Consider the following 24,998-nt stretch of genomic DNA (forward strand, 5'->3'; position numbering starts at 1 on the left):
GTGCCAATTTATACAATCATGAAAATATTTGTTGAATAATTTGTATAAAAATAAACTATAATTGTTGTGACAAAAAGTCACCATAAATAAATAAAATTATAAAATATAATTCTCAATTGTGAGTTTAAAGTTTACAATATAAATTAATAATAAATAATAAATATAAAAATATTATTTTTACATTTTTTACTGTATTGTAATGAAAATAAAAATAAAATATCCTATCAAATCATCCATTAAATATTAAATATTACAAATATTTCATTGCTTTTAATAACTCTAAAATAATTTTGACACACAAATTCTCCATTTTATTTTTCCTTTATTTCCTCCCCCTTTTTCTCATGTTTTTTTTTCCTTTATTTTTTGCCCTCTCTCTCTCTCTCTCTCTCTCTCTCTCTCTCTATTTAAATATACGACACTCCAGGCTTCCTTAGCTTCATCTCTTTTAGTTGGAATTCCTCTCTCTCTCCCTCCCTCGCTCTTTCTCTCTCTATCTGATCGCGTAGCAACTGAAATTGTAAATTCTGCACTGAAAACCCTAGAATTCGATCACAAAAGCTTGTTTTTTTTTCATCCGTGCGGGCCGTGCTGATCTTTTATCTCGCCGCTCATCCTTTCTTGTCTTGTTCTACACGGTCCGATCTTCCTCGCAAGAACCCTACTTGACTTCGTCTCTCATTCACTTCGATTATCTCGAGCCTCCACTCAATAGATTCTCGGAAAAGAATCGATCAATTTCGCATCAGCAGCTTGATTCGGGCAATGCTTTTAATCTCAAGATGAAGTTGAAGAGGCGGAGGGCTTTAGAAGTGGTCAGTAGAGCCGCCGTTGCGTGATTATATTCTGCACTTCTTTATTTTCTGGGATAGTGATGCTTTTGTTTTTGCTTCCTGGGGTGCGATATTGTTAGGTTTTATGCTGATTTCGTTATCTATTGCTCGATTCCGGTATTAGCATTTAGAGTTGTTCAGTTGAATTATCGATCCTTCCAATTTGATCTTATTTTATTTGTTTATGGTTGCTGTTTAAAGGTGTTAACTGTATGGAGGCTGATAGTTCTAGGGTTTATCCTGCTTCTCTTGGTTGCTGGCTTGATGCCATTAGCATCAATATCCATCTGTGGTTGTGACTTATCGGACAGTGATTCAGATGGTCAAAAAATTGAATCTGTATGGTTTAACTTCTTATTATGTTATATCTTATCTTGTTCCTACAATGAACTTCACAAAAAATTTAAACTGCGTCAACTTATTTTCTGTTCCTATTGCTTTGGCATCCAATTATTTGCTACCTTTTTGGAAACCAAAAGGGGCATTAATGTTCAAAGTCAAGAACTTAGATGGTGTAACTTTTCTAATCCAACCCCCAATTACTTGTTTTTGCAGTCAGCAATTTACTTATTTTTATCATAAATCATTATATCACTATTCCCTCCCTCCTCATCTGTGCAGATTTTTGCCCATTCTATTTCTCTTGGTATTGAATATATCTAGTCCTATAGATTTGTTATGCTGGCTTGATACTGGCCTGCAACTTTTGTCCATCAGTCCCAGGGTTGGGCAAAACATTAGAAATCACAAGGCTTGTTGATTGATGTTTAATAGATGATTGTTATGTCAAGAGCCAATGACTGATGTATAAGATGATTAATGATGCTGCTTATCTGTTGGGATCTGTACACTGCTCGTTTTATTTTGATTGAAAGGGATATAATAACACTAGAAATATGGTAAGGAAGCATTATATATCATATGCATAGGGACCAGCATGAATTCTTTTAACAACTTTTTAATCTGGGCTTGTTTGCGCTCCTCTGTGCTAGGGCCATGGTCAGGTCAGGTAAGGTTTGGGCCAGCATGGTCGAAAATTTTAACAATAGGCACTGGCTGTTCTTGATTTTTCTTGGTTCACTCCCATGTCCAAGGTTGGTATGCTACTCCACTGGGTGTGAGACAAAAAATTTCCGTACCATATTTCCATGACCTTAGTTGTGTCCTTAATTGCTTGCTCTCATGCTTTTTGATGTTTTATTTGTTGTTCATTGCTTTCAATCTTTTTTCTCCATATGACTCCTTTCAAATTACCTTCCTCTTATTTCGTCTCATAATGATGTTACCTCTGGTTCTTTAGATCTAACAAGTGTATTGAAACTCTGTATATTTTGTACTCCTAATTCTTTTTGGCCTTCTCATTACAGTTAGGTTTGTCACTCACAGAGATTTTTGTTTAATGTTTGAAATTTGATAGATGCATGCTGCTTTTAATATTTTATTGATTGTTTAGGCAAAAGGAATTTGGACCCCATGGGTTTGATTATTTGGGCAGCAGAAAGGAGGTTGCCTCTGCAAACCGGGGTAATACTTACACCCACCCATAGTTGTCAAATTGAGATTCGAATCGTGAATCGAAATCCCAATTTCATGAATCGTGAATCAAGAATCGAATTGAATCGTAAAATTTGGTGCAAAATTTGAAAAATCTATTCCTAATGACTTTCATTTATGTACAAGAAGTAAAATAGTTAAATACATTGAAATTTCACCAAATATGGATCATTCATGTTGATAATTGTAATGGCGCTTGCCCTCAAAGCAAATTTTGTAGGTCTAAATCCTACCATGATCTATTTAAGTCAATACATATATTGATGTAGAAGGAAAACTAGCCATATAAGCAAGATATAATATACCATGATCTAACCATTCCACCTCTATCAAATATCAAGTTAAGCTAGTTTCTGGAACTATAACGCTTGTTATGTGACTCAAAACTAAAGCACTAAGTTAAAGAATTCAAAATACACTAAAAAGTAAGATAAGCTCCACGGGAAAAAAAATTAAAGATTGAACTTCATGCTTGTGGTGTAGTTTTACATGTTTAACAATAAAAAAATTCATGTGTGTGCTTTCTTTGAAAAAATGAGAGGAATTAAGAAAAAAACTTAATGAGAAGTTGAACTTTATGGTTTTAAAGAAAATGAATCAATGAAAAACAATAAATATTTGAATTTTATGGTGTTTAATAATAATAAAAAAAGCCATCTCTAAAGCATGGGTTTGCTTCAATAACTAAAACGGGAAGAGAAAGTAAAGAAAATTTTTCTAAAATATTAAAAACTAATGTAAATCAGATCTTTAAATCCATAGCAGTGGATAGGGCAGCATGCCAACCAAAAGCTCACCCACCTAGTTGAATTTTTTCTTCTCAAGACAGGTTTCATTCTATAACTTTCTTCTAATCTTATCTAATGGCAGAAATAAGAGGTGCAGAATGAGAGGGCCACCAGACTTCTTTCTTCCCTCTTGGAGGGTCGAACTCATTTAAGTAGCAAATAGAAGTCCTCCTTGAAGAAGGAAAAAGGTTTAAAAATCTTTTAAGTTGGGTTCTAGATGAGTTGCATCCAAATCTTACAATTTGTATGATTCAATTTGATTCAGCGATTCACCAGGTGAATCAGAGTTTACCTCGATTCACTGCCTTTTGTGATTCTCCCATGCAGTTCGAACTGCTTTATGGCTTTATCAATACAAATCGTACTATTCTAGCGACAATTTTGCCTTCTACATTCAGGAAAATAATACAAGTTGATTTAGAAATTAAATATTGTATTTTATCTATTGTTTTGGTTTCCATTTGTTATGTTTAATGAACTAAAAGAATATGAGTTAGTCTCAAAGAAAATTTTAATTATAGCATTTTATTTGTCATATAATTCTAATTAAGTATTATGTGTTTCAAAAAACCTAATCTTTTTTCTGTGATTTTTTTTGAATAAAAAATGTGAGTCTTCTCCCACCAGCATGTACTGAATCAGAAATTAAAAATCGTTTATTTCAAGACCTAATCTTTAGACTATGAATAGTTTTTGATAAATAGTATGAATCTGCTGCACAGCTGCATGTATTGAATCTGAATAACGTCAGTAAATGTTAAAATGACACTGAAAAATTGAATTTATTTGGGCAAAATGTTGAGTATGACTGCAAAGGGAAAACTAGGAAAGAACTATTAATCTAGCCCTAAATATCAAAAGAATAAAAATGTAAAAAAGTGAACAAACTTGTTGAAGTTTTTGCTCCTAAGTTTTTGGTTGCCCCATCCTTTATTGCTTGTTTATTTGAGGTTTGACAGGTTCAGTTGCTTATAATTAATGAAACGCAACCTCAATACCTGCAATTCCATTTGGGACGGGAAAAAAAATGCTAGAATCAACATCAATACTTACAGTTCAATTTTGGGAAAATTAACCTTTGTCCCCTAAGCCTTCTAAAAAATATGCAAAATGGTCAACATGTTAGAGAAGCAATTCCTCAGATATGAAAAAATGATATTAGTTGCAAAAGGCAAAGGAGATAAACGGACATCATCTTAGCTAATGTAATGCCCTTCGCTAGACCTTTGTTAATGCCTTTGCATCCTATAATACATCTAGACTTGGGAAAATGGATAAAATTTTTTTAATGTGAACTGAATTTAGTTCGCTTAGACTGGCTCATATCTGATCTGCCTATTAAACGAGTCAGATATGGATTGCATTTTGACCATACAATTTTATGTGCCATGGATTAACTAATCCGAACTGCTTTGTCAGTTTTGTGGTGGATGCTGTTGTGTGACATTCCCAAACACTACAATTGATTATAGAGACTTTCATGCTTTAAAGTTATTAAGAAGCATCAATTGATAAATTTGTTTGAGTATTAGTTTTTAATATAATTATGCTTTTATATTTAAATTTGTATGGAAAATTACATTTTGAATTGTGGGTTTTTGTTAATTTTTGAGAATTATATTTTAATATATATGTTTTGTATCTGAATTTAGATGGATTTTACACTTATGATGTAGTTTTAAGAATATTTATGTTTTGTATTTAGTAAATGTTTTACGATTTACCAAATTGTAAATTCAAACATAGACAATTATTATGTAAAGAAATCAGTTATCAACCAATTCAGGGAAAAAAATATTCCTAGGAATGATTGATTATGTGTCAATTGCCACAAATTATCTGATCCTAACTGTTACTTATTTGAGTCGGATATGGATTGTAATTTGTCCACCCTATAATCCTCCTAACCAGTCATGAATTATCTGATCTGATCCGCTTTGTTAAGTTTAAATACATCCATGACTTGGGCAAAAAAGAAAAGGAGATAATAGCCAGGTCCCTTGCCTAATCCCCCCTTTACTTTTGAATGAACATCTGGGTTCACCATTAACTGTGACATGGAAAATAATGAACAAAAGGAAGTTGTTAATCCCTTTCCCCCACCTCCCCCAAAAAACAAACACTTACTCTTTGTTAGGGATCTTCAACACACTCAATCATAGGCATTTACAAAATTAAATCTCTAAAACACACCTGCCCTACCTCCTCCGCTAGCATCATACACCACCTCATTGGTGACCAGTGCAGGCACCCTCCGACAAAAGCATGAGACACAACGCTGTATATTAGATGGAGCCATAGGCACTGACAACCAATATAATAGGTGTATGCTTTTTGTCTGTCTTGTTGAAAGACAGCCATGGTAAAACTGTCTGGACTGTAAAACTATTCTGACCCAAAAAATAAATAAATGAAGATTGATTGGTTAGAGCCAAATTTTATCTTGAGAAGTGATTTGAAGCTTCTCAGTCTGTATGATCAGGTTTGACTTATTTAATTTTTGAAAATATCCCCAATATTTGCTGAAATTTCACCCTTTTATATCTGCATGTAAGATTATTGATTGAATTTCAACTTTGGGTTTCTTTTCTCACCTTTTTTTTGTTATAAATAATTTTTCAGTTAGTTAGTTCTGGTTAGTGCCTTAATCATTAAATAAAAAATCAGCATTTACGGTTGTGCAGTACTACATAAGGCTAATAAACATGTACACTTCAAAAGCATATGTTACTTTTAAAGGCATGGAGTCCAGTGAATATGGAAAGGATACAAAATCCCACTCTGAACAGGGCCATGTTTGCTGAGGGTAATACAGGAAGGGGAAATAAGAGGACCACACATCAGCGTGACTCAATAGAGGTGATGATAGGGCTGTAGACAGCAGCAGTTACTGTCACTTAGGCATTGAATTGCCCCAATTCCCTGGTTTCCCAATTTCTAGTGGACTCGTTTTTTGGATCAAATAAACATGCATAATATCGGACATGTTGAACTGCCACCTTGAGTTAATCAGCTCTGTTACTAACATTGTTTCATTTTTTCCTTGCCTGATGTGTGAAATCTGTATGTTGTATATTATTCTTTTTAGCTACTATAATGAGTTTGATATAATGTAAGAAGTAGGCTCGGTGATGTTGCTGCTGGCATTCATGTTTTTTTTTTTGCACATAAATTGATGGCCTTTGCATTGAAGGGGAACCAATGCTTTCAAATAGACAGTTGGCTTAGTATAGATTTATTTGGTTTATCTGCTTATTCATACGATCTTTTGTATGATTCACTTGCTATATCCTGATATTTCGATATACTATTTTTTTGCTGAGATATTAGTGTGATATTCAGTTACTACTTTTTTCACAGCCTCCCAAAATTAGATCCTTCATCAACAGTGTTACTGCTGTCCCACTTGAAAATATTGGAGAACCTCTGAAGAGTTTTGTTTGGGAGTTTGATAAGGTGATTTTTTGATCCTTATGTGTTAAGATTTTGCTGCTCCTTCATTGCTATTCAGTTGATGCGCATTGTTGTTTGTGCAGGGGGATTTCCATCACTGGGTTGATCTTTTCAATCATTTTGATTCATTTTTTGAGAAACATATAAAATCAAGGAGGGATTTGCAGGTTGAGGATAATTTTTTGGAATCTGATCCTCCCTTCCCAAGAGAAGCTGTCCTCCAGATTTTACGTGTTATCAGAATAATTTTGGAGAACTGTACAAACAAGCACTTCTATAGTTCTTATGAGGTATTATTATTCTTTTAGGAAAATTATTTCCTTTGCTCATACAAATATTTTTGGAGAACTGCACAAATAAGCACTTGTGCGGATTAATATTCTCCTTAAGTTCTTTCTTATGCATTTTTTGGGAGTTGGGTGCATTTCTTACCTCCTCCTTTTCCCCTTTTGCTAGAGTAATATTGAATTTGGTTTATGTTTGTACCATTGTTAGGCATGTAATATCTTTTACTTATGTGCTTTTCTTCCTTGCTTGATTGTAGCAGGCCTGCTTGATCTGCATGTATTTTTGATACATGTGAAAGGTTATAGCACACACCAACACATAGTTACCTCCCTGGGTCATATTTAATTAATATATATATTTTTTTCTTTTTTATTTTTCTCCCCTAAATCAATATGCAGCAGCATCTTTCGTCTCTGCTTGCATCCACAGATGCAGATGTAGTTGAGGCTTGCCTGCAGACTTTAGCCGCTTTTTTGAAGAAAACAGTTGGAAAGTACACCATAAGAGATGCTTCGCTGAGTTCAAAGTTATTTGCTTTTGCACAAGGTTGGGGGGGAAAGGAAGAAGGCCTTGGATTAGTTGCATGCGCGGTACAGCATGGGTGTGATCCAATTGCTTATGATTTAGGTTGCACCCTCCATTTTGAATTCTATACAGTGAATGAGTCATCAAATGAAATCCCAGTTGTAGAGCAGTCCACGCAGGGTTTACAAATTATTCATTTGCCTAATGTTAACAATTGTCAGGAAACCGAACTTGAGCTTTTGAACAGGTTGATTTCAGATTACAAAGTACCCACAAGTTTAAGGTTTTTACTTTTGACAAGATTACGGTTTGCTAGATCTTTCTGCTCATTATCTTCCCGACTGCAGTACACATGCATCCGTCTGTATGCTTTTGTAGTTCTTATTCAAGCGTGCAGTGATGCTGACGAGTTGGCTTCTTTCTTTAATAATGAACCTGAATTCATCAATGAATTGGTGTCATTATTGAGCTATGAAGATTTGGTCCCTGAAAAAATTCGAATTCTCAGCCTGCTTTCACTGGTAGCTCTATGCCAAGATCGGTCTCGCCAGCCAACAGTGTTGGCTGCTGTAACCTCTGGTGGACACCGTGGCATCCTATCTGGCCTTATGCAGAAGGCCATTGATTCTGTCACTAATGATACATCCAAATGGTCTGTCGTTTTTGCTGAGGCTCTTTTATCTCTTGTCACTGTTTTGGTCTCATCATCGTCAGGTTGCTCAGCCATGCGGGAAGCAGGATTCATACCAACTCTCCTACCTCTTCTTAAAGATACAGATCCCCAACACTTGCATTTGGTCAGCTCAGCTGTACACGTTCTGGAAGCTTTTATGGATTACAGTACTCCGGCTGCTGCCTTGTTCAGAGACTTGGGGGGTTTGGATGATACCATTTTACGTCTGAATGTAGAAGTGTCTTACATAGAAAATGGCTCAAAGCAACAAGGTGAAAGTTCTGACTGTAGTAGGCAGAGAACACAAGCAGTATCAGGTACTTCAATTGAGCTAGATAACATGCAGCCTCTTTATTCTGAAGCTTTGGTTTCTTATCACCGACGGTTGTTGATGAAAGCTTTACTACGTGCTATATCTCTTGGAACATATGCAACTGGGAGCACTGCTCGTATTTATGGTTCCGAGGAGAGTTTGTTGCCACATTGTTTGTGCATTATTTTTAGACGAGCAAAAGATTTTGGTGGTGGGGTGTTTTCTCTTGCTGCTACTGTCATGAGTGATCTCATTCACAAGGATCCTACCTGTTTTCCTGTCTTAGATGCTGCTGATCTTCCTTCTTCATTTATTGATGCTATACTCAACAGTGTTATTTGTTCTGCAGAAGCCATAACATGCATACCTCAGTGCTTGGACGCCTTGTGTTTGAACAACAGTGGCCTCCAGGCTGTGGAAGATCGGAATGCTTTGAGGTGCTTTGTGAAAGTATTTACTTCCAGAGCATATTCTCGTGTCCTTGCTGGTGAAACCCCAGGATCCTTGTCTAGTGGATTGGATGAGCTAATGCGCCACGCTTCCTCATTGCGTGGGCCTGGAGTGGACATGCTTATTGAAATCTTAAATGCCATTTCAAAATTTGGATCTGGAACTGACGCTTCTTCTGCTTCAGCTGATTCTGGGAGCTCTTCTACTCCTGTTCCCATGGAAACTGATATTGAAGAGAGAAACTTGGTTTCATCAGATGTCAGGGAATTGTCGAAGATGGAAAGTTCTGAGCAAATTATTGAGCCATCTTCTGATGCTTCAGGGGTGAACATTGAGTCTTTCCTCCCAGAATGTGTTAGCAATGCTGCTCGGCTTCTTGAAACAATTCTTCAGAATGCTGACACCTGCCGTATATTTGTTGAGAGGAAGGGAATTGAAGCTGTTATGCAGCTATTTACATTGCCTTTAATGCCTCTTTCCGTGTCAGTTGGTCAGAGTATCTCTGTGGCTTTTAAAAATTTTTCGCCACCACATTCTGCTTCCCTGGCTCGCGTGGTGTGTTCATTTTTGAAAGAACATTTGAAATTAACGAATGAACTTCTTGTTTCCATCGTGGGAACTCAACTTGCTAACGTAGAAGCTGCTCAGCGAACAAAGGTTTTGAGATCACTTTCTAGCCTTGAAGGTGTTTTATGCCTTTCAAATTTCTTGTTGAAGGGGACTGCTTCTGTTGTCTCTGAATTGGGTGCTGCAGATGCTGATGTTTTGAAAGATCTTGGGAGTGTGTACAGGGAAATTCTCTGGCAAATTTCTTTGTGTTGTGATTCCAAGGTGGATGAGAAGAGGAATGGTGGTGACCTAGAACCTGAAAGTGCTGATGCAGCTGTATCTAATGCTGCTGGAAGAGAGAGTGACGATGATGCGAACATTCCAGTGGTGAGATATCAAGTTTCTGCTAGGAATGGTTCTCTTTCTCAGTGGGGTGGAGAGCGTGGGTTTCTTTCAGTGGTTCGCTCTAGTGATGGGCTAAATCGTCGTAGTCGGCATGGCTTAACACGAATACGGGGTGGAAGGGCCAGCCGACATTTGGAGGCTTTAAATGTTGATTCTGAAGTTCCTGCTAATTTACCAGAGACTTTCTCAACCCAAGATTTCAAAAAGAAAAGTCCTGAGGTCCTTGTATTGGAAAATCTTAAAAAGCTTGCTTCTACTCTTCGTTCTTTTTTCACAGCTCTTGTCAAGGGATTCACATCACCTAACCGTCGTAGAGCTGAATCGGGGTCATTAAGTTCAGCTTCAAGGAGCCTTGGAACTGCACTTGCTAAGATATATCTTGAGGCTCTTACTTTTTCTGGTTCTGGTGGGCTTGATTTGTCTCTGTCTGTAAAATGCCGTTATCTCGGAAAGGTTGTGGATGACATGGTGGCACTCATATTTGATAGCAAGCGACGTACCTGTTATACAGCTATGGTTAATTACTTCTATGTTCAGGGTACTTTCAAGGAATTACTCACCACATTTGAAGCTACAAGTCAGTTGTTATGGTCACTACCTTGTTCTGTTTCATCATCTGCTATTGATCGTGAAAAAGCTGGAGAAGGAAGCACATTGTTCCATAATTCATGGTTGCTTGATACATTACAGAGCTATTGTCGTTTGCTTGATTATTTTGTTAATTCAGCTCTCCTTTTATCACCATCTGCACCGCAGGCTCAGTTGCTGGTTCAACCTGTTGCAGTTGGGTTGTCTATAGGGTTGTTTCCTGTTCCTAGGGACCCAGAAACATTTGTTCGTATGCTGCAGTCTCAGGTTCTGGATGTTATACTTCCTGTCTGGAACCACCCCATGTTTCCCAATTGTAATCTGGGTTTCATCACATCTATTGTTTCACTAGTTACTCATGTATATTCTGGCGTTGGAGATGTGAATCGCAATCGCAGTGGTATTGCTGGAAGTACCAGTCAACGGTTTGTGCCACCCCCACCTGATGAAGCTACAATTGCTACCATAGTTGAGATGGGTTTTACCAGGGCAAGAGCGGAAGAAGCATTGAGGCGGGTTGAGACCAATAGTGTTGAAATGGCCATGGAATGGCTCTTTAGTCACGCTGAAGATCCAGTGCAGGAGGATGATGAGCTGGCTCGAGCACTTGCCTTGTCTCTAGGAAATTCATCAGAAACATCTAAAGTTGATAGTGTTGACAAATCGATGGATGTTGTGACAGAAGAGGGCCATACAAAAGCGCCCCCTGTTGATGAAATCCTTGATGCATCAATGAAGTTATTTCAGACTGATACAATGGCATTCCCATTAACCGATTTGCTTGTGACTCTTTGCAATCGGAACAAGGGAGAGGATCGCCCAAGAGTAACTTCTTATCTTATTCAGCAGCTAAAAATCTGTCCATTGGAATTTTCAAAGGATACCAGTGCATTGGGAGTGATATCTCATATTTTAGCATTGCTACTTTTTGAAGATGGAAACACTCGAGAAATAGCTGCGCAGAATGGTATCATCTCTGCTGCAATTGATATTCTAATGAACTTCAAGGCTAGAAATGAGTCAGGGACTGAGGTTTTGGTCCCAAAATGCATTAGTGCTTTACTGCTCATCTTGGACAACTTGTTGCAGTCCAGGCCCAGGGTTTCTTGTGAGAATACAGAAGGAACTCCAACAGGAACTCTTCTTGATTCAACAGGTGAGCATACACCCTTATCTGAACCAGCATCTGTTGCAGCAAAAAATAAGGGTTCAGATGTCAATGAGAAGGAAACTTGCTCTTCCTTTGAGAAAATACTGGGCAGATCGACTGGTTATCTCACAATGGAGGAGAGCCACAGGGTGCTGATAGTTGCTTGTGACTTGATAAAACAGCATGTCCCAGCTGTGGTCATGCAGGCTGTTCTGCAGCTATGTGCTCGCTTGACGAAAACACATGCTTTAGCTGTGGAATTCCTTGAAAATGGAGGCATGACTGCTCTTTTTAATCTTCCTAGAAGTTGCTTCTTCCCAGGCTATGACACCCTTGCATCTGCTATTATACGCCATCTCCTTGAAGACCCTCAGACTCTGCAAACTGCTATGGAGTTGGAGATACGCCAAACCTTGACTGGAAGCCGCCATGGTGGCCGTATCTCCCCACGAACGTTTTTGACGTCAATGGCACCTGTTATCTCTAGAGATCCTGTTATCTTCATGAAAGCTGCAGCTGCAGTGTGTCAGTTGGACTCATCCGGAGGCAGGACTGTGGTAATGTTGTCAAAAGAAAAAGAGAAGGAGAAGGACAAACCGAAAGCATCTAGTGTTGAACTTGGGTTGTCATCTAATGAAGGTGTGCGGATTCCAGAAAATAAGGTCAACGATGGTCCAGGTAAGTGCGCTAAAAGCCACAAGAAGATTCCCGCCAATCTCACTCAGGTTATTGACCATCTTCTTGAGATTGTATTGAAATACCCTTCAACGAACAGCCAGGAAGATTGTGCAAGTTACTTGAATGCTATGGAGGTAGATGAACCTGCCACCAAAGTAAAGGGTAAATCAAAGGTTGATGATGTGAGAAAGATGGAGTCAGACAGTTTGTCTGAAAGATCTGCAGGGCTGGCTAAAGTGACTTTTGTCCTCAAGTTATTGAGTGATATTCTTCTGATGTATGTACATGCAGTTGGGGTTGTATTGAGAAGGGATTCAGAATTGTGTCAACCCCGTGGGTCTAGCCAACAAGATGGACCTGGACATGGTGGGATACTTCATCATGTATTACAACGACTTCTTCCACTATCTATAGATAAGACAGCAGGACCTGATGAATGGAGAGACAAATTGTCTGAAAAGGCCTCATGGTTTCTTGTGGTTCTTTGTGGTCGTTCTGGTGAAGGACGTAGACGTGTTATTCATGAGCTTGCAAAGGCTTTATTTTCATTCTCGAACTTGGAGAGCAATTCTTCAAAGAGCATCTTATTGCCTGATAAAAGAGTTTTTTCTTTTGTTGACTTGCTATATTCAATTTTGTCAAAAAATTCTTCCTCCAGCAGCCCCCCTGGTTCAGGTTGCTCACCGGACATAGCAAAAAGCATGATAGATGGAGGAATGGTCGAGTGCCTAACCAGCATTCTTCAGGTGATTGATTTGGACCATCCTGATGCTCCCAAAACTGTGAATCTTATACTGAAGGCTTTGGAAAGTCTAACAAGGGCTGCAAATGCCAGTGAGCAAGTTTTTAAACCTGATGGCCTGAATAAGAAAAAGTCTGTTAGTTCTAATGGGAGATCTGGTGACCAGGTAATTACACAGTCGGCCACAGGGACTGCAGATGATAATCAGAATGGCAGAATTCAACATGAACATGCAGATGTGGCAGAAACTGAGCAAAGACAACCACAAGGAACTCCTCAAAGTGAAGGCGATCATGATTCAAATACCAATCAGGCGGTGGAGCAAGATATGAGGGTAGAAGTGGAGGGTACAGTAGCGACTAATCCACCTATGGAACTTAATATCGATTTCATGCGTGAAGAGATGGAAGAAGGTGGTGTGCTACACAACAATGACCAAATTGAGATGACCTTTCGGGTTGAGAATAGAGCTGATGATGATATGGGGGATGAAGATGATGACATGGGTGATGATGGTGAGGATGAGGATGATGATGATGAGGGAGAGGATGAGGATGAGGATATAGCTGAAGATGGTGCAGCTCTGATGTCTCTAGCTGATACAGATGTGGAAGATCATGATGATGCTGGTTTGGGGGATGAGTATCATGATGAGATGGTTGATGAAGAGGATGATGATTTTCATGAGAACCGTGTTATAGAAGTCAGGTGGCGGGAAGCTCTTGATGGGTTGGATCATTTGCAGGTACTTGGGCCACCTGGCGCTGCAAGTGGTCTTATTGATGTTACTGCCGAACCTTTTGAAGGGGTGAATGTGGACGACCTTTTTGGCCTCCGCAGGCCTTCAGGATTTGAACGACGCCGTCAGACAGGGAGGACGTCCTTGGACCGATCTGTATCTGAAGGAAATAGTGTTCAACATCCTCTTCTCGTGAGACCAGCTCAGTCGGGGGATCTGGCTTCAATGTTGACATCAGGTGGGAATTCGTCAAGGGAGTTAGAATCTGTGTCAGCTGGAAGCTTCGAGGTGGCTCATTTTTACATGTTTGATGCTCCTGTCCTTACATACGATCATGAACCAAGTAGTGTCTTTGGTGACCGTTTGGGTAGTGCAGCACCCCCACCATTGACCGATTATTCTATAGGCATGGGCTCATTGCCATTGCCTGGACGAAGAGGCACAAGTGATGGGCGATGGACTGATGATGGCCAGCCGCAAGCAGGTGGTCAAGCTGCTGCTATTGCACAGGCAGTAGAGGAGCAGTTCTTATCTCAGTTGCGCACCACTGCTCCCTTAAGCAGTCCCGAAAGACAGCAGGAGAAACAACAATCAGATGTCTACCTTTCTGGGTCTGGGGATGGTCAATTGGTGTTGGAGGGAAACTACACAGACAGTCAACAAAGAGAAGGTCAGAATGAAGTGAATGGCAACGAAACAACACACCAAACTAATCAGACAGTTGACAGTGCTTCCTGTCAAGGACAAGCGAATATAGATTCTGCTGTGGAAGAAGCAGTTGAATGCCCACAGGCACATGAACCAATGTCAACCCAAGCTGTTTTTCCAGACAATACCCAAAATGGGAATGATAGCATGGAAATTGCTGAAGGAAATGCCATCACCAGTGAGCAGCTACAGACAATACCAGAGTTTGTAACATCACCTGCAGAATCCCATGGTGATCTGCAATGTGGGGGAGGTTCTGATGCACTTGCACTTCCCCAGGATGAGCCAATTCAGGCTGTGGGTGATGATGGGTCTTTAAGAACGGGTGGCCAGTCTTGCAATCCGGGTGATTCTCACCCTTCTGTTCAGGCAAGTGCCGACGTTGATATGAATGGCACTGATGCTGAAGGAAATCAGAATGAGCAACATTTGCCTCTTTCAGATGAGCCATTGTCAAGACAAAACACTCCATTTCTTCATGATGCTAATCAAACTGATCAAAGTAGTATGAATAATGAAGCTCCTAGTGCAAATGCTATCGATCCAACCTTTTTGGAGGCACTGCCAGAAGATTTACGGGCAGAGGTTCTAGCTTCCCAGCAAGCTCAGTCTGATTCAGCTCCAACATATGCTCCAGCCTCTGCAGAAGATATCGATCCTGAGTTTTTAGCTGCCCTTCCTCCAGATATACAAGCAGAAGTGTTGGCTCAACAACGAGCACAGAGGGTTGCACAACAGGCTGAAGGACAACCAGTCGACATGGACAATGCTTCTATCATTGCTACTTTTCCTGCTGACTTGCGCGAAGAGGTTCACATTATTTAATTCTTCCTTTTCCCGGTGGTCACTGAATTTGATTAACCTTTTGGCTTTTTCTTTTGTTCCAGGTGCTTTTGACTTCGTCAGAAGCAGTTTTGTCCGCGTTACCTTCTCCACTATTGGCTGAAGCCCAAATGCTGAGGGACAGAGCGATGAGTCATTATCAGGCTCGCAGTATTTTTGGAAACGGTCACCGATTTAGTAACAGAAGAAATGGTTTGGGGTTTGACAGGCAGACTGTGATGGACCGGGGTGTTGGAGTTACCATTAGCCGTAGAGCAGCTTCTGCTATTGAAGATAGTTTGAAGGTGAAGGAAATCGAAGGAAAGCCTCTTATGGATGCAAATGCATTGAGAGCATTGATCCGGCTCCTACAGTTAGCTCAGGTACTGCTATGTATTAATTCAAGTTCAATTTATAATTTTAATTTTTAAGTTTCAGATAGTTTAATTCTTAATTTTAAATTTTAGTTGGGGTAGTTCCTGTTCTTGTCATCAGTTTACCATCTGGTTTAAAGATGAACGTTGACAGCTGGAATTTGATTTTGTGACAAAAAATGTACTTACCTATGTGCTTTTATCTGAGGCAAGTAATTTTGTATTTTTGACTAAATTGTTCACAGAATGAATTTTTTGTTGGTTGAATTAGAATTGTTAAATTCTAATATGCATTGAATGGACTTTGAACCAGGAGACTAATCTCCACATTGCTGCAAACTTGTTGATGACAAATTTAAACTCTGGATTTTCTTCGTATCTTAAAAACTTTGTGCAGGAAAAGTTCAAAATTGTCTTGAAGTTCAATAGTCAAAATTTTCAAATTGTTTGATTTTTTTTTCCTTTTCTAATTTTTTTTTTGGAATAAGAACTTTGAACAGATATATTGTAATTTTCTTAGAACTGTAATTATGTTTGTTGCCTACGATGTTCAACTAATAGGGACTTTTGTTTACTTTCACATGGTTAGCCTCTTGGAAAAGGCCTTCTGCAGAGACTTTTGTTGAACCTTTGCGCTCATAGTGTTACGAGGGCAATTTTAGTTCGTCTTTTGCTTGGTATGATCAAACCAGAGGCTGAAGGGTTGGTCAGTGGATCGGCAATGGTTAATTCCCAAAGACTTTATGGTTGTCAGTCGAGTGTTGTTTATGGTCGATCACAGTTGCTAAATGGTACTGGTTTTATTTTTCTGTTCATATTTATCTGTATGCTTTACTTTTTTTATATTTGAGTGTATTTCTTACAGGTCTACCTCCACTGGTGTTGCGCCGAGTTCTTGAGATTTTGACTTATTTGGCCACAAATCATGATTCTGTTGCAAATGGATTGTTCTACTTTGATTCTTCTTCTGTGCCAGAGTCAACTCCAAGGTATTCAGAAATGACAAAGGACAAAGGCAAGGAGAAAATAGTGGAGGAAGGAGCTTCATTGAAGCCTCTGGATGACTCTCAGAAAGGAGATGTTCCTATGATACTATTCTTGAAGCTGTTGAATCGACCATTATTTTTACGCAGTATTCCTCATCTTGAGCAGGTATAATTGAGGTTCTGTTGAGATGGAGTTATTGTTTTCAATCTTAGATGCTATGATCATGCAATGATTTTTTGTGGTTCAGGTTATGGGCCTACTTCGAGTAATTGTTGATGCTGCTGCAAAAATATTAGAGCGTCAATCTGTGTCTGAACAGGAAACAGACAGCTCACAAAATCTGCGTGTCAATGAGGCTACAGGTGAAGTTCAAAAGGATCCTGTCCCATTGGATCTGGTGTCTAACCAGGAGGATAGTGGTGGAAGTGCTGAGTTATCCAATCCGGATGGAAAGAGAAGCAGCCAATTTTATAATATCTTCTTGCAACTTCCGCAGCCTGATTTGCACAATTTGTGTTGCCTTCTTGGCCGTGAAGGGTACTGTGAAACAGCCTTTTAAAATTATCACTATTTTTGTTCATGCAACTTTCATTACCTCTTAAAATTAATTGATTTTTAGTTCTTAATTTGAAATTTGTTCTTTGGGTTTTATGCAATAGCCATTCCTGTTGCCAGTACCCTGTATTCATTCCATTTTTTTCTGACTAACCTGGGTTATCAACTCATTAGGCTATCAGATAAGGTCTACATGCTCGCCGGAGTGGTTCTGAAGAAGTTGGCCTCTGTTGCTCCACCCCATCGGAAATTCTTCACTTCAGAGCTTTCTGAGTTAGCTTGTGGTTTGAGCAGCTCAGCTGTCTCCGAGCTTATAACCTTGAAGAATACAGACATGCTGGGTTTGAGTGCTGGTTCAATGGCCGGAGCTGCAATCCTTCGTGTACTACAATCGCTTAGCATTCTTACTGCACCTAATATTGAAGGTAGCAAGGGTATGGAGAGTGATGGGAAGCAGGAAGAGCATGCTGTTATGTGGAAGCTAAATGTTGCCCTGGAGCCTTTGTGGCAAGAATTGAGTGATTGTATAAGCATGAGTGAGTCACAACTGGGTCAGAGCTCTTTTTCTCTGGCCGTGTCAAATACAAATGTTGGGGAGCATATGCAGGGCAGCTCTTCCTTATCGCCTCCTCTTCCTCCTGGAACCCAAAGGCTTTTGCCTTTTATCGAGGCTTTTTTCGTTTTATGTGAAAAGCTACAATCAAACCATTCCATCATGCAGCAAGATCTTATCAATGTAACAGCTCGAGAAGTCAAAGAATCTGCTGGGAGTTCCGATCAATCATCCATGAAATGTGATTGGGATTCTCAGAGGAGGCTTGATGGCCCCCTAACATTTGCAAGGTTTTCTGAGAAGCATCGCCGTCTTCTGAATGCATTTATTAGACAGAATCCTGGATTGTTGGAGAAGTCACTTTCTATGATGTTGAAGGCACCTAGGTTGATTGATTTTGACAACAAAAGGGCATATTTCCGTTCAAGAATTAGGCTACAGCATGAGCAAAATATAACTGGACCGTTGCGAATTAGTGTTAGGCGTGCATATGTTTTAGAAGACTCATATAATCAGTTGCGCATGCGACCCAGTCAAGATCTGAAGGGGCGATTGAATGTGCATTTTCAAGGGGAGGAGGGTATTGATGCTGGTGGTTTGACAAGGGAGTGGTATCAATTACTTTCAAGGGTCATTTTTGACAAGGGAGCTTTGCTTTTCACCACTGTGGGAAACAATGCTACATTCCAACCAAACCCTAATTCTGTCTACCAGACTGAACATCTTTCGTACTTCAAATTTGTAGGCCGCGTGGTGATTCTCCTGAAATATTCTGAGTTGTGATCTTGTAATTTGTTTTGTTATGATGTTTGTTTAAGGCTTTAAGTGATGTTGTCTCTTGCACACTTTCTTCTGCAGGTTGCAAAAGCATTGTTTGATGGACAGCTCTTGGATGTTCATTTTACTCGATCGTTCTACAAGCACATTCTTGGTGTGAAGGTGACTTACCATGATATAGAGGCTGTTGATCCTGATTACTACAAGAACTTAAAGTGGATGCTGGAGGTTGGTGACTTAATAACACATTCCATTATTTGCTATGGAGTTTGTTTTCTGGAGGAAATGGTTTCTTTTTTTTTTTCATTAAAATTTTTTTCTTTGAATCAGAATGATGTGAGTGACATACCTGACCTTACATTTAGTATGGATGCGGATGAAGAAAAGCACATTCTGTATGAGAAAGCTGAGGTATGAGTATGCTATTTTGAGTTTTCAAGGCCTAAACTATTTTGGCCTTATTCTAATTTCATGTTTAACATTCTAGGGATATTTTCTATTAATTTGTTGAGCGTATAAGTTAGGCTGTTTAAGGTTGTTGACTCTTGATCTTCTTGAAAAAGGTTACTGATTATGAGCTTAAACCTGGAGGAAGAAATATAAGGGTTACAGAAGAAACAAAGCATGAGTATGTGGACCTTGTTGCTGGGCACATTTTGACAAATGCTATCTGTCCTCAGATTAATTCTTTTCTAGAAGGTTTTAATGAATTAGTACCCCGAGAACTTATTTCTATTTTTAATGATAAAGAGCTTGAGCTTCTAATCAGTGGACTCCCAGAAATTGATTGTAAGTTGGCTTGCCTGTGCACTTGTTATTGTGAGCATAAGATGCTCATTTTCTCCTTAAAATATCTGATTGACCTTCTTGTCCTTGCAGTGGATGATCTGAAGGCCAATACTGAGTACACTGGGTACACAGTGGCATCAGGTGTTGTTCAATGGTTTTGGGAGGTTGTCAAAGCTTTTAACAAAGAAGACATGGCAAGACTGCTTCAGTTTGTCACTGGAACATCAAAGGTAATGTGATTCACTAAAATGGCTTTAAAATTTAAAATCCCTTCTGTTTCTTAGTTTCTTCAAATAAGTGACCTCTCTCTCTCTCTCCATATGATAAGTACTTGATAATAATTCGCACACAAGTGCATGCTTCAATGTTTTAACATGGTGTTTTTCTTTTTTCATTGGTTTGCCACATTTCCTTATCTTATTTTTACGTTAATAATGAATAATAATATCTACGCTTTGTGTGAGACTAGGAAGCACCATACTGACGTGGGATGCAGCTGCTGCGGCAATACGAGTACTTTGTAAAAATAGGAATGCGACATGCCGGGATACATTTAATATATATATATTTAGGCATGTTTTTCTTTTCAATTGAAAAATATTGAGATAATTTTAATTTAAAATGAAATAGGAACCATTTGTGGTCAATTATGAATTGCATGATATTAAAGAACTCAAGAAACATTCATCATTCATCAAAAACCAAAAATCGTTAAGGCTTTCATAGTTTCATACTTCCATAACATAATGATAGTATTTGTATTCATAATTTGATACTTCCATAGTTCCATACTCCCATAACATAATGACAGTATTGGTATTCATAATTTGATATTAATATTAAATTATTGGCATCAATGTATGAATATCATAAGCCATAGTTTTTTTTTTTTTTTTAAATATTGAAAAAATGAGGGCTTGGGGGGGGGGGGGGGGGGTTTTGTGAAGTACTGAAGTTGCATAATCAGAGCCTTGTGATATGGTTCTGCATACCAGCTAAAAAAACCTGGAAAGGAGATGGAGAAGAGGGAGGGAAGGAGGTGGGAGCAACTCACATTGGCAAAGAAGAGGCTTCGAGCTTTAAGCAAAGAGGGCTGAGATGTACAGTGAAGAGGGTGAACAGCCGAAGAAGGGTGAGATGCTGGTTTGATGGTTAGGATGGGGGAGGATGTGGTCAAGGGTCAAGCTAAGGCCTCGATGAAGCTCCTGCTCGTCTCCTCAATCTGCCTCTATTTTTTGGTGGATTTTGTACAAAGTGGTCGAAGGAAAAGCAAAACACAGCATTTAGCATAAAATTGTGTCCTGGGCTTGTCTACTCCGTGTCCTAGAGTGTCTGGACATGTCAAAAATTAAAAGCAACAAAAAAATTCTGGATATGCGTTGGACACGTATCCAGCCGTGTTGGGAGCGTGTCCGTGTCCAACATGTGTTGGATACTGGCACTGGCCCTTTTGGGTTGTCCATTTTTCCTAGTTCTGAGACCTTAGTATTTAATCCTGTAAATGGAGATGGATAATAGTAACTTGGAACATGTAACTTTTCCATATTGGTGAGAGGATGTGAGCGCCACTTAGCTTGGTGAGTGGCATGTGGGGGACAGGGGTGTGGTTTGCTATTTTGAATCATGGGTTAGAGTGGGTAGTGAGATCCCAGTGACTGGATGAACTGCGTGGCTTTGTCTTTGATATTCTCAGCATGATGTGTGCATATATGCGAAGTGCTTTTTGCAAATGTGTAGTTTTGGGGTTTCTGACATTTAGTCAGGAAGATGTAGACATCAATTTTGTGAAGTTGATGAAGATTTACAAAATTCATGGGGTTTTGTGGTCAGACTTGTAGTTAGAATCTTATGATTCACAATTCTGAGTGATACGTTTTATATCAATTCCACACCAAATCGATTTGAATCTTAATAGATAATCTAAAAATAGCTGAATCGTTGCCAAATCTATTGATTCACCTTGTAAATCTAACGAATCGATCCAAATATATTGATTCACGTGATTCTAGGCATACCGTATCCGCAAGAACATTTTTTTTACTGCTTTTATTTTCCCACAGTTACCTTCCATTCCTTGTCTACTTCAGTTTTGTGCTAAAAAAAGGAGAGAGTAGAACTTTAGGTCTTATGTTGCTTTTGCAAGATCGTGTTCCACTCTTGTAGAGTGTTCAGCCATTGACACGAAGGAGCAAAACACTCCTCGGCTAACGTGGTACTCATATTCGTTGTGTTTTTAAGATTCAGAAAAATTGATTTTTTTAGTAGTAGTTCAATTATTACCATATTTTTAGGTTAATTGTTTTTCCCATTTTTAATTCAAGAAAGAATGTGCTAGAAATATTTTTTTTTTCAGTTGTTGATGAACACTAGAAGCACAGTTCTTTATTATATTTTCTTGATTCCTTCCCTTTAACAGCATGAAGTTCATTTTTTTATTAATATTTTTTGATTCATTCCATTATTCTTCATTAGTTTAGGGAAAGCATACACATGGAATATGGGTTTTTTAAGTGTAAAATTTGATTGTATTTTACTATTTTGCTTGTGGCTCATATATGATATATACATTTAATTTAGAATTGATTTTAGGAATTTATATGAATCGTATGGTTTGATTTAATTCTCAATTCCTGATTCCCAAATTTGGAACTCTGATCTATGATTCAATTCTTGATTTTATAACTATAGTCACTATAAGACCTTCTATAACTCTATCTATTAAGCCATTGACCATCTATGTCTTCGTGGTTTTAAGGTTCCATTGGATGGCTTCAAAGCATTGCAAGGTATTTCTGGTCCTCAAAGGTTTCAGATTCACAAGGCATATGGAGCTCCGGAGCGGCTTCCATCGGCTCATACCTGGTAGGTGTTGCAATTACTTGCATGAAAGTGATCTTGTTTTTTCTGTGGATTGTTGCTTATTCATAATTGTTATTTTCATCAGCTTTAATCAACTAGACCTTCCGGAATACTCTTCCAAGGAACAGCTTCGGGAACGTTTATTGCTTGCTATCCATGAAGCTAGTGAAGGGTTTGGCTTTGGTTGACCTGAGTTGCTGTATGGTATCCCTGCCTGCCCCAGCAATGCCAGCATTCCATCTTCACATTGTCATGTACATGTCAGTTGACACTTTTTCTCCTTCAAGATATATATTTCTAACTGCCTTGTCATATCTGCTGATATGTGCTATTTTACGGGGTTAATGAGTTAGGAAAACATGAAAGGTACATAATACATTCCAAAAAGGAGAAGTGAAACTGAGAGACAGAGCGAAGGGATAGAAAAGTAGTCCTGCATATAGGAGGGAATAAAATAAATTTTGTCCATGTACGATGTTGCACTAAGAAGGGGAGCTTAGGCACAACGGTAAGGTTGTTGCCATGTGACCTGGATGGAGGTCATGGGTTCGAAGCATGGAAACAGCCTCTTGCAAAAATGCAAGGTAAAGCTGCATATTATAGATCTATTGTGGGCCACCCCTTCCCCGGATCACGCATATGTGGGAGCTTTGCGCACCGGGCTGCTCCCGTTTTTTTTTTTTTTTTTGCCAATGTTGCACTAAGCTCATTGGAAATTTGATATTTGCTGGAAGTTTGGTCATGATTTTTTTTTTTTTCTAAAAAATTTTTGTAGTGGGTAAAGCTTGTGCATTTTTATGAATTAAATGGTTTGAATTCATGCAATTATAAAATTTTATTTTATATAATTGCTAATAACAACAAATGAACTTGTCTACATCAAGAAAACAGTGATCATAAATAGTGGCACATGTTTTGTGAGCCTTTTTGCCATTTCTCTTGCTCTTGCCGTACTCTCTTTTTCTTTCTCCATAATTCTATTACCTTAACCTGTTTTAAAAAATTGAGTTTCCTTGCCAATATGTTACCAATATCTAAATGAAGGGCTCTAAGAGATGTCTTGATTACAGATTTACAAGAATGAATCAAGTGTGGATTGGTAGATGCTAACTTAGCTATTAATTTTTGTTGTGGGAAAATTTAAAAAACCTTGGAAATGCAAAGGATTTGGATTAAATGAGTTTGAAAATATGAAATTTATTCATATGTAGCAAAAGCATAATATGGTGGCATACAACCTTGTCAGACCTTGGGCATTCTAATATTGGTACTTTGGATTCCTTTCCATCATTTGTAGAATTTATTTGGCTGGACATGCCAAGTGCACCTTTTTTCTATATTGCACCATTGCTTGATCTGTTGGCGAGTTTTATTTTAATACCTCATTTTCTTCCAAAAGAAGAATGATAAAGTGAGTTGGTGTTTTGGCACACAGTAATGGTTCAAGAACTACCTTCTGTTTACCTTTGTTCAGTTTCTCTCTTTGTAGGGCATTGTGATGTTAAATTTTCATTTTAAATTTTTGTAAGGTTTTTTTTTCACACGAGATATATTTCCTTCATAATTCTGATGTATTGGATGACATCACAAAAAAGGCAGATTTTGTTGCTGGTTCTATGTTGCCATCATGATTGGTCTTTGGCATTGGCAGTATTGTGTCCAGCAACAAGCACTTGAATTGTTTTCCTGTGTTGCACCTGCTTATGGGGTTACAGTGGTGCATTTTCTCTATATGCAGATTAGAAGTGTGACTGATTTCTGCAAGTCCATGTTTTATTTTTATGCAGAGGGATCAGCGACTATGGTAGAAAAGGTACTTCAATATTTTGAGAAATGGCTTGAAAGGATTGTCAATACTGTGGACACTTTCGATAAAAAGTTACAGTTGAAGCATGCATTATCCTTCGCTTATAACACCACCCAGGCTTTCAATGAATGGTGAGCTCTGCAGCAGCCGTGGCATAGAGAACAACTTTTTTTTTTGGTTTCTTGCCATTGTCGACATATATATATATATTCAGGGAGCAGATGGTATCTTGAAAGGCATGTGTATCTTTTTGTTAATATTGTTGTTCTGATGTTATGGATTTAATATTCTTTAATATATGTCATTTCGGGCAATTGGTTCTATAACCAGTTTTCATCTCCATGGTAATTTTATTAGTCGAAAGTATATCGGCATCTGGTGTAGTCAATTGGGCAGTTCATTATATGAGATTGTGCATGGTATTTAATTCAGTGGAATGATGGAAGTGATGCACCCTATGTTGTTGGCATATTCAACTTAGATTTGAATTTGTATGAATTTGAACAAAGTATAATATAAAATTATATTAAATTTTGTTCAAATTTGTATATTTAAATTTAAGATTTGAACTCTATGCTTTAATTACAACCAGTAAATTTTGATGCATTTGTGTTTTTGTTGGTTTAAATCTTCGGCTTAAATTTGAGTTGAATTGAATCATGTTTTGGTAGGGGGTTGCATGGGCTGTAACCCTTGTTGGGCATAATGTCCTTCCTTTTGGCATGCAAGTTCTTCTCCATTTTCAATCTTTGTTCCAGTTCCTTTGTTAATGTTAACTTCATATTCTTCTCGAGTTCCAATATTTTTCTTCAATGTTTTTGCACTCTCTAAAACAACAATATGTAGGGTCGGCAATATATACACCTGTTTATTTGAGCTAATTTGTTTGGATGGTTTAGATTGCTGATTCTTTTTTGAAAAAAAATTTATTTAAGTTAAATAATGAAATATGATATTCATCTCGGTTTAGAAAACTAGACGATTCTTTGACTAATCAGTTGAACAAACCAATATGAATTTCATATTTTATACGAATGAA

The 24,998-nt window shown here is 38.3% G+C and overlaps 1 protein-coding gene across 4 annotated transcripts; it reads left to right on the forward strand.

Moving 5' to 3' along the window:
* Positions 1-435: 435 nt before the first annotated feature.
* LOC131167544 (E3 ubiquitin-protein ligase UPL1-like) lies at positions 436-24,282 on the forward strand. 4 transcript variants are annotated; one of them, XM_058126348.1, is made up of 16 exons: positions 436-815; positions 6,536-6,631; positions 6,712-6,918; positions 7,315-15,246; positions 15,324-15,641; positions 16,222-16,423; positions 16,498-16,784; positions 16,867-17,156; positions 17,349-18,480; positions 18,586-18,732; positions 18,835-18,915; positions 19,068-19,293; positions 19,384-19,523; positions 22,049-22,155; positions 22,238-22,412; positions 23,940-24,282. In XM_058126348.1, exons 1-15 carry the CDS (start codon positions 783-785, stop codon positions 22,338-22,340), a joined length of 11,301 nt encoding a protein of 3,766 aa, XP_057982331.1. In that variant the 5' UTR covers positions 436-782; the 3' UTR covers positions 22,341-22,412; positions 23,940-24,282. The 4 variants fall into 4 exon arrangements, with proteins under 4 accessions (XP_057982331.1, XP_057982343.1, XP_057982337.1 ...); XM_058126360.1 differs by having other exon boundaries at positions 7,318-15,246; XM_058126354.1 differs by having other exon boundaries at positions 442-815; positions 22,238-22,406.
* The last annotated feature ends 716 nt before the right edge of the window (positions 24,283-24,998 follow it).

This window comes from Malania oleifera, chromosome 1, assembly GCF_029873635.1.
Source record: "Malania oleifera isolate guangnan ecotype guangnan chromosome 1, ASM2987363v1, whole genome shotgun sequence".
In the NCBI taxonomy this organism is placed as follows: Eukaryota; Viridiplantae; Streptophyta; class Magnoliopsida; order Santalales; family Ximeniaceae; genus Malania; species Malania oleifera.

Excerpts from the sequence above, each read along its gene's own strand:
- LOC131167544 (XM_058126348.1), top strand. The coding sequence starts at position 783 with ATGAAGTTGAAGAGGCGGAGGGCTTTAGAAGTG. Across the intron at positions 816-6,535 it reads GGCGGAGGGCTTTAGAAGTG|CCTCCCAAAATTAGATCCTT; the intron begins GTCAGTAGAGCC and ends CTTTTTTCACAG. Across the intron at positions 6,632-6,711 it reads TTGTTTGGGAGTTTGATAAG|GGGGATTTCCATCACTGGGT; the intron begins GTGATTTTTTGA and ends TTGTTTGTGCAG.